Raw genomic sequence first — 10,000 nt, forward strand, 5'->3', positions numbered from 1 at the left:
TAATGTTATCTCTTGCAGACACTTTAAGCTACACCTCACCCCTCACAGTGATCTCTTCAGTGAAAACTTTCATGCCTACTCTTTTGGGCCTAATAACGTAAAAACAGAAGTCGTTGTCAACAAAGATAGCTTCTACAGAGGTTATGACGAAGGTACAGTATGACTCATCTGCACAACCTATAATGATGGCGATAATGATGATGATGATGATAACATTGATGTTCATGACAATTCAGGAGCAGAATCCACAAATATTGAAAGCAACTGGGAAACTAGTTGCTTGACGTTGGACAATAGGACAACTGAAGAATCAGAGCCCTACATGTAGGCAGGACTAGGACTTGGACTGATTTTTCAGTTGACCTGTCGCCAAGCAAATACTTTCCCCTCCTTCTCTAATAATAATAAACATTTTTTAGGAGTGGTGTGGAACTGGGTATTTTTTCATCATGACTTATCTAGGTTTTATCCTTTTGGACCTACTCTTTCAAGTTTACATTGAGTATTGCAGGTTGGCTTAACTGCAGAATACCCCGCCACTCGAACTATATTCCGCGTAGCCGGCTACGCGGTACGCGGTACTCAGAAATAGGAATGCACAATACTGTAGAATACCCCGCCTCTTGGACTAATTTCCAAATGAACTAAATTTCAAAATGGCGCAGCGATGTTATACAGGGCTTGAAATTTGCGAAAAAATCCAGTCGCAATTTTGCGACAAGATACGAAAATGTAGTCGCAATTTCGAAAATTTTAGTCGCAAAATCATCGCGCTGCATTGTGTTGTCAGCGGTGTAGCAAAACAAAATATGAGCCCACAATACTTGTGTTGAAGTAAACCGCTGAAAATGGCGAATGATATTGAAGGAATGGAGTTGTGCACGCAACATCGCAGCGAAATTACGCTACAATTACGCTATCTTCAGATTGAAAGAAAACTCAAGGCGAGAAACAAAATAATTTTGTCATTTCTTCATTTATTTTAGTAAAAAGAGCAGCAAAGTGGCAACTGCTACTAATTCTTTTGTTTCGAAAGAGCGAAGATGAGAACAAGTCGCAAATTTGCGACTTCTCCAGATTTTTTAGTCGCAAAGGGAAAAAATTCAGTCGCAAACGCGACTGTATTGGTCGCAATTTCAAGCCCTGTTATATGTGCTGGCTACGCGGTACGCGGTACGCCGTGACATTCCTCGTTCTTAAAGCGTCAAAGCCTAAGTAATTCCACAGACAAGAGACTGTGGAACTGTGGACTCGGAAGAACGTTATATAAACAAATGATTTCAAAATTGCGCAGCAATGTTATTTGTGCTGTCTACAAGGTACGCGGCATGCTGTGATAGCAGTCGTTAGGCCTATAAGCACTCTTTTAAAATTTTAGCTTTCATTTTACGGTTCGGGTAACTAGAATTTTTAACGAGATCGTGTGAAGAATATAGCACTCGTTTCCTGATTAAGCCTAAGCATTCGTTTTAGAAATTAGGCCTAAGAACTCTTTACAAATTTAAGATTTCATTTCACGGTTCGCTTAAACTTCACTTTTTAACACGATCGTGTGATGAATATAGCACTCGTTTACTGATTAAGCCTAAGCACTCGTTTCAGTGATTAGGCCTAAGCACTCGTTTAAAATTTTAGCTTTCATTTTACGGTGCGGTTAACTATACTTTTTACCGAGACCTTGAGAAGAATATAGCACTCGTTTACTGATTAAGCCTAAGCACTTGTTTCAGTGATTAGGCCTAAGCACTCGTTTAAAGTTTTAGCTTTCATTTTACGGTTCGGTTAGGGTTAGGGTACACTAGAATTAAAATTTTCCCCGTACCGCGTACCGCATAGCCAGCTTGTAAAGATACTTCGCCATCTTGACTTTAATTCTTTCCGCGTACCGCGTAGCCAGCTTCTTAAGATACTCAATGCGGTGGGGTATTCTGCAGTTACTCCTGCAGGTTTTCACTGTCACACTATCATCAAAACCATTCAACAAATAAAGTCAAGAATCAAAGAGATAAAAGAGGATGAATGTTCAAACAGGTGCACAAAGGTTCAGGTCTCTTTGATATTTTGTGCAGGAGATATTCGAAGAAACGTTTTACTCAAATTTGTAAGGCTTTGTATGGAGGTGCCATGTTTGTGTCCTCTTGAAGGGGCACAAATATGGTGACGGGAAGCTATAAAAGCTATAAAAAGCCTGGAGTCATCTTCTGAGGGCTCATGAACATCTAATTGTATATGAGTACTGATGAAATGGTATATGAAATGAATCATTCAGCATTGATTCATTCCTCACGGGACCATTAGAACCCACAAATGACCAGCTCCCAACGTCAGTGGCTTCATAGCTCAGTTGGTTAGATCGTCGCACCGGAATTGCAAGGTCACAGGTTCAAACCCCGTTGAAGTCCTGAATTTTTCAGGCTTCTCTACGCAATTGTAAAAATTGCGTTCATAACTGCAAAAAAAAAAAAGCTTCACTTGATAAATGAGTACTGTTCAGATTGCAAAATCTCAGCAGATAAGTCACTTTTTAAACCTATGTGAGAACATTCTTGGCCGCTATTTTAAAATTGTGTCACCCAAAAGCTTAGCAATTCAACCTTGCTTTATAAAAAGACGAAAAATCCTATCAAACTGAAACTTCGCTAATGTAAGAGCAAATTCCAGGTGGCAGGACGAGGGGACCGATGAGGCCGACTGAGAGATTTGAAGAGGCCAAAGATTTTGTTGATGAATGATGATTGATGAATCTATCGCTCACACATCCAGCCGTCTCTTCTCGGAGAGGATACCTAAACTCGAGTGAGCGGTGGAAATCGAGCCTAGTATAAGTAAAGTTATTAGATTATTATTATTATTATTATTATTATCACCATTTATTAAGGCAGAGTAACAATGTGTTGGGGTATTAAATTACAGGTACAATTACTGATCAAGGGTGAGTTGACAGTCTCGACTACTTCATCCCCAAAACTTGATTCTTGTGTCTACAAGGTTGAGGTTTTTTGAGTTTCAAGACAGGAGAATTGAGGATTGAGGATCGAGAATGAAGGAGCTCTGGAATTTATACGCACTATAATAGTGAAAACGATATAGCGCCAGGGTAGTGAATTGAGTCTCGCGTACAGTTTCAAGACTCATGATTGACTGTCACCAATCTCTGACCTTGATGCAAAGTTGCTTTTTGTTGTCAGATGACTCATTATCTGAGGCCAGTGTCCATGATGATCATGGAGTCCTTACTGCTTCCATTTCTACAAAGGAGGACACTTACATTATTGAGGTGAATTCTTAGTAGTCATCCTGCTTTGAGGCTTGTAATGTAGACTGTTGAATATCAGCAGGGCTGGATCCGGGAAAGGGGGTGTACACCTTGGTAACTTTCAACACCATTTGTGTGGAAGGTGAGTACTGCTGGTGTGAACTAATTAAGGGGGCCTATAGTTGTGACTCCCAAAATTTGTAAAATGTCATTTCCATCATTCCTGATACTTGAAAAAGGTTGTGAAGGCATGAAATAGAGCAGTGATGAGATGTACGTTATCTTTTCATAACTTGACAAGCAGTCAATTGGTGGAAGTGGAACAACTACGTAAAAAACAATTTATTCTATTATTTTTATGAAGAATCAAACAAAATATGAAGAAAAAATGCTGCTCAAAGGGGGGGGGGGGGGTGGTGCAACCCCTTCAAACCTCCCTCCCCCTGGGTCTGCCTATGATCAGTCTACAGACAGTTTAGCTGGAGAGCTGTGGTTTATGATTTGCTTACAATAGATAAGGGTATTTAAAAGGGGCTAGGTCACACAATTTTAGGCAATCTCAGCATTGATCAAATGGTCATAGAATTAACCATGTTATATTTTATTTCGATTCACTTGACATGCAATCGAGCAAGCACAACTGCGACTATAATTTACCAATCGTCTTTTATGTGATGAAGTTTCAGCTTTTGCCATGATGCGAAAGACGCGGTACCCGCAGTTGGTTGATAAACAAGTGTATTACAGCGCTTACTTGCGAGGCTCCTTATACTCTGACAAATTCATACATGTCCGTGGTCATTTTCCTAGTTTGTGCTCAGATGGAACGCATCGGAAACTCGTGTATTTTTTTCCCGAAAAAGTGAATAAATAAGATCGCGACCTTTTTATTCTACTTGCTGAAGGATAATGAAGATGATATTTTTCTCGCCGGCCAAGAACATTGAACGCCCACTTAAAGTCAACATGAATGTTGCGTACAAAGGTTCCATTAGCGGAATTGTTCATTTCTTCGAGACATAAATCGCTTTCTCGAGGTCTGTTCAAGTTTATGCATATTCCAAAGTCCATCTTTCTCGACTCTCGACTCTCGATCCTCGATCCTCGATCCTCGATCCTCGATTCTCGCGTCTCGAAACTCGAACGTCTCGACCTTCGCGACGCGAGAATCGAGTTTCGAGGATCGAGTCGAGACTGTCAACTTACCTTTGAGCGGTACTGTAACAAAATAACGGCTCAAAACTATAGAAGAACTCAAACAAAACACAGGAAAGCTAAGAAGGGACAAGGATGGACAAAACTGGGGAGGATTGAAATGGATTGCATTTGGGTAAATTTGAAAAACGTTGGGGCACCTTTTTTCAAATATATATCAGTTTATATCAAAATGTCATTTAAACAGCTGGAAAATCATTGTCAGTTGTTACGTGGCCCTGATTTTGCAAATGAAAGACTCTTGCTCTGCCAATTTGACATGTAGAGCTCATAACTAACAAAATGAAACAAAATTACCTAAAACAGGGTGACCTAGTCCCTTTAAGTATCAATTATTTATTTTTGTGAAACTGATTTCCAGGATTGTATGTTGCCTTGTAGCCAGCTTGGCGGCACTTGAGGAAGTTCAGTAGTCAACAGATGATTGCATATCGACATTCAGATGTAAAATCCAATATCACACATTCTCACAATGATCCTAAGTAAGTAAAATTGGGAATCAGTGTTATTAACATGACTAGCTACATGTACTTGTAAGTACATAGAGCTTAGAGCTAAGAGCCCATTTACATTATTGCGAACTTCTAATGCGTTGGTGATATATCCACATGTTCTTTCAGACAGGGAAAGTTCAGCTTTTGCGGCCATGACTCAGAACATTCAACAGTGTATTTCAAGGAAGATGTCGGTAAGAAAATGGAGCATCCACTTGACTCATCTCACTGCATACCCAGTGCCCCATCACCCATTAGTGATGGGTGCCATGTCATTGCTGCCATGTTTGTCATTGTCATCATTATCATCATCACTACTTATTCCCTTATTGTCCCATTCAGGTTTTCCGCCATAATTCCATACAATCTGTGGTCTATACGTGTAGTTTGATTAACCAATACTCATCACGAATGTACGTGCAATTAAGGAAATCTGTATTTGAATTGAAAGCACAGTTAAGAAATGCAAGTCCTTTTCGACATAGCATTCCTGCTAGCAACCTACCAATTATTTTGCTGACCAGATTACAATCATTGCATGTACCTCATCACTACATTGTCAAAAATGTTCAGATCTCCTTTGTGGACTGTAGAAGATTTTCTTGTTTACTCCTGGGAATATTGAACTGTTGGCTAAAAAGTATTTACTTGACTGTGTTTTCTAGCACAGGACCTGCGATCCCATCGAAAAAAACGTTCAGTGTCAACGTTAATTAGGTGTAAACTTGCGTTGGTGGCTGATTACAGATTCCACCAGGAAATGGGGCAAAGTGATGCCAGCAGAACCATTAATTATATGGTAAGTTGTTGGGATTAGATTGTACTTCACCTTTTATTGTCCTGACAGTAAACTGTTTAAGTCTCTATAGTGATGTACAATGTAGTATTTGATGTATGTTCTGTAATTTTCGGCCGTTTACCCATGCGGTAGATAATATCCGCATTGGTCATCTTTTGCAACAACAAGAAAAAATTTTCAACAGATTACCTGCACCAGCAGCTGATAACTCGCACCCAAAAAAGAAATTTTTTCACACCTGTTGTTTTTGATCTTCCATTGAATGATAACGCTGATAAAAATCTGTTCTAAAAAAATATATCGATATCTCAGGATCAACAACTGACTCTAAGAAAATACTCTCTATCTCAAGGCAGTGCTTGCTTCGAATATTTTACTGATGCACCAAATATTCTGGTGTTTTACAATTATGTCCGTGAATGTTTGTTTACATGTGTGCCGACAATCACCTTTTATGTTGCGTCGTAATTATGCAGCGGCAGTAGCACCATGAAATGAACATGTCGGCATCATTTTTTCTGTGTGAATTACTTTGAAGCCTGCTATTTCACATGTTTATTCTTTTTTTTCTGAGTTTATTATTATAATTCCAGTTGGTGAACAATGTTTTTATTTTCAATTAAACAAAGAAACAAGCTGTGAAATTAGCAAGGTAAGAAAGTAATAGCACACATGATAAAAAATTTTGTTTGCCAACGATATTTATTGATATGTTTTCAATTTGCATCGGTTTTCATCGAGAGCATTAAAGTCTATTAGGCAATTAAAGCAGGATAAATGAGGCAATACACAGTTTTTAGGAACAATTCTTTAATGACTTTTATATTTTTTCCCTGTTTACGGTTTTAAAACTATACCGGAAGATTAAAAAATTGTCACATTACCTCCACCTTCCTATAACCGGTAATTGTGAAGAAGAGCTCCCCAAAAACCTGTCGGCCGACAGTTGACCGACAGGTTACCGACAGTCTACCGACAGCTAACCAACAGGTTACCGACAGGTTAAGAAAACAGAAAAATTGTGGTAAAAACGAGCAGTTAACGTGACATAACATTCCGTAATGGTGATGTATGACTCGACAGACTTCATCTACTTACCGATCCAACTCAAATCTGTGAAAAACCAAGTAAAAAACTACGTAAAAATTCGAGAGGGACTGGGACATAGTTTACCTTTCCAACATGATGGAAAGAAATGTCGAAGCTGCAGTTGCGTAAATTCTCTGGTTAGTTTCGGCTTCTGTGGTGCTAGCCTTGGGCGGCAATTACCAAAACTAAGAAGAAAAGGCTATTCTTGTCAATGTATTACACATTTTGGATGTTGTATCAAGCGAAAACCGAGAGAAGACATTCAGCTTACCGACAGGTTACCAACTGTCGGCCAACAGGTAGCCTATAATATTTGGAGCAAAACCTGTCGGCCGACTGTCCGCCGACTGTGGGTTGTCTGTCGGCCGACAATCGGCCTACAGGTTTTTTGGGGAGCTGTTCTTCACAATTACCCTATAACCCGCACCAACAACTGTTTGCGGAAAAATTAACACATCACCAGCGGGTAATCGGCCGGAAATTACAGTAATGGCAATGGCAGGTTACAGCAAGGCCAAGATGAAGGTCCAATAAATCACAGTACACAACAGGAAGTAGCTACATGTACCTCAGCCTCACTCCCTCCAAACAAAATGCAAAATACATGTATCTAGATGGTCCTCTGTCATGACCCATGTACAGTGGTGTCACTATGAAGAGCATTTGCTTCATACTTTTTTCCTTGCAAGTAAAATAATGTAATTTAAGAGATTCTTTCAAACGTAAGATTAAAATTCATTTTCACAATGATAACAGCTGGTTGCTCTACTCAAACCAGCCGCCTACATCAAATTATATTAAAACCTCTGTATGTAATTTGGTCAAAACACAATATTGTATCATGGAAGAGTCACTGCTCTATAGTCATTACTGGTAATTCCCACAGACTGCAAGACACAGAGCCCTTAATATCACACTGAAGTTTTTGTTTGAGTTGTGGGAGATGCTATCAGTTCAACCCCATGTTTGTATTTTTAAAGTAATGTATGAAAGAAAGGAATCCACATTCCAATCCTTTATCTAAAAAAGTTCCAAGTTAATTGTTTTTTGTTTGGTTTTCATTAGATTGGAGTTGCAGACAGAGTTGACACTATTTATAAGAGAACAGAATGGTCAAATGATTACAAAGGATATGGATTTGAAATTGCAGAAGTAGGCTTGTCCAATAGACATTTTACCGATACGGCGGCCATTTTGATTTCTGTTGTTTCGAAAGACATTATGGGATGCCCAGGGGGCAAATACATGGCATCCCATAGTAAGTAGTTGAAACAATAGAAATCAAAATGGCCGCCGTATCTGCAAAAAGGTCTATTATTAAATATGAAATATTTACAGCTCTCCTTTCTATATGAAGGGTAATTTGATAATTTAATTTATGAAATAGAGAAATAATGTAATAGAGAGATTTTAAAGCCAGAGTTTTGCAAACTGAAGTTTTGAAAATAAGGTTTAAAAATGATTGCAGCATCTGACTGAAACAAATTAAAGGAAATGGTTACACATACTTTTGGTTCCAAGAGGTGCAGGTTTCAAAAGTCCAGAAAATTAATGGCCACAGAAATATGCACAAAAATATGGATAATGCTGTAAAATTAATGACAATTTAAGTACTTAAACAGTGACATATTTGACAGCTACCGGTATTGTGCAAAACTGGCAAAGCATTGGTGGCAGAGTGTTGGTTTTATGGTGTACAGTAAATTGTGTCATCATAAAGGGATAGAATGTGAATGTGAATTTACATGTGAATTAAAGGGGCTGGGTCATACTATTTTAGGTAATTTTGTTTAATTTTGTTAATTATGAGCTCTAAACGTCAAATCGGCAGAGCAAGAGTTTTTCATTTGCAAAATCATGGCCACATAACAACTGAGAATAATATTCAAGCTTTGTAAATGACATTTTTTATATAGACTGATATAAATTTGAAAAAAGGTGGGCCGACATTTTTCAAATTTACCCAAATTCAATCCATTTCAATTCTCTCCAGTTTTGTCCATCCATGTCCCTTCTTGGCTTCCCTGTGCTTTGTTAGAGTTCTTCTATAGTTTTGAACAGTTATTTTGATATTTTAGTTAATTCTATGACCATTCGATCAGTGCTGAAAATGCCTAAAATAGCATGACCTAGCCCCTTTAAAGTAAAGATGTAATCCTGATTTCTATGGTGACTAGGTTATTTTGGTGAGAGTCCGGCGAGAGATTGCATTAAATTTGCAGAGATTTCTATTCCTTGGGATCAAAATTCAGAGATTTGTTTGCATCACTTTACCTTCTACAATAAAATCATTGACCTATCCCAACCCTCACCCCAGAAATTGACAACATCCTGGAAGTAGCAGGAAGAATTACATTTGCCTGAAAATAAGGGAGTTCTTTCCCTGACTCCTGTTGACTGACTGACCATCCAATGACATGATCTGTTATTATACTCTCTCAATAACAGGACAATAATTAAGTAAAAGAAACATGCTTGCCAGAAACGATAAAATGACTCAGGCTGTTAGTATTCTGGTATAATTGAGAAACAAACCAAATTTGCTTTTATCCAGTACTGTAGATTAGGTGGCCAATCAGGAGACAATGAAATAAGGCTTACTTACATACATGTACACACATACATTCGTAGTTGCTGCTTAACAGATATGGTTTAAACTGCTCCTATTTTATCTGCATCTTGTTGTTGTTTTGAGTATCCTAGTCTTTCTAACTATCCCTAGGAAGATTAAGTTCAATTGAGAGATTGTTTTGGCCTTCCATGTGGCAACACAAGAAAGCATGGATCAGATTAGGAAGGATTGTGCTGGCTCTACTTTCGGGATAGAAGTGGTCGCCGCCATATTGGTTTCGGTGCAGGAAGAGCATTTTGCATCGAACATGGAAGGAAACCGAACACATCATTCTTCCTGGCTATTTTAATGCTAAGCAGTGATATCTGCCCCAACCCTGGTAATATCATGGATCCATGCGGTATTTGTAAAAAGGCAGAAACAACCAACGCAGTATCTGCTGCGATCTGTGCAATACCTGGTTTCACATAAGAAGGCAATGTTTAGCCATGCAGTTAGAAAGCTTTCGAACACATGGGTCATTTAAATAGGTTAAATTCATTAAATTGACAATTGAATGAATTGACAAAACTTAA

General features: G+C 38.5%; 1 protein-coding gene across 1 annotated transcript in view; it reads left to right on the top strand.

Moving 5' to 3' along the window:
* The window catches only part of LOC138032472 (ADAM 17-like protease), a 30,405-nt gene that overhangs the window by 1,903 nt on the left and 18,502 nt on the right, over positions 1 to 10,000 (top strand). Inside the window, exons 3-8 of the mRNA XM_068880173.1 lie at positions 19 to 152; positions 3,189 to 3,277; positions 4,853 to 4,953; positions 5,092 to 5,159; positions 5,631 to 5,764; positions 7,919 to 8,005. Coding sequence (XP_068736274.1) covers positions 19 to 152; positions 3,189 to 3,277; positions 4,853 to 4,953; positions 5,092 to 5,159; positions 5,631 to 5,764; positions 7,919 to 8,005 — 613 coding nt within the window. The remainder of the gene's footprint in view (positions 1 to 18; positions 153 to 3,188; positions 3,278 to 4,852; positions 4,954 to 5,091; positions 5,160 to 5,630; positions 5,765 to 7,918; positions 8,006 to 10,000) is intronic.

This window comes from Montipora capricornis, chromosome 14, assembly GCF_036669925.1.
Source record: "Montipora capricornis isolate CH-2021 chromosome 14, ASM3666992v2, whole genome shotgun sequence".
Lineage (NCBI taxonomy): Eukaryota > Metazoa > Cnidaria > Anthozoa > Scleractinia > Acroporidae > Montipora > Montipora capricornis.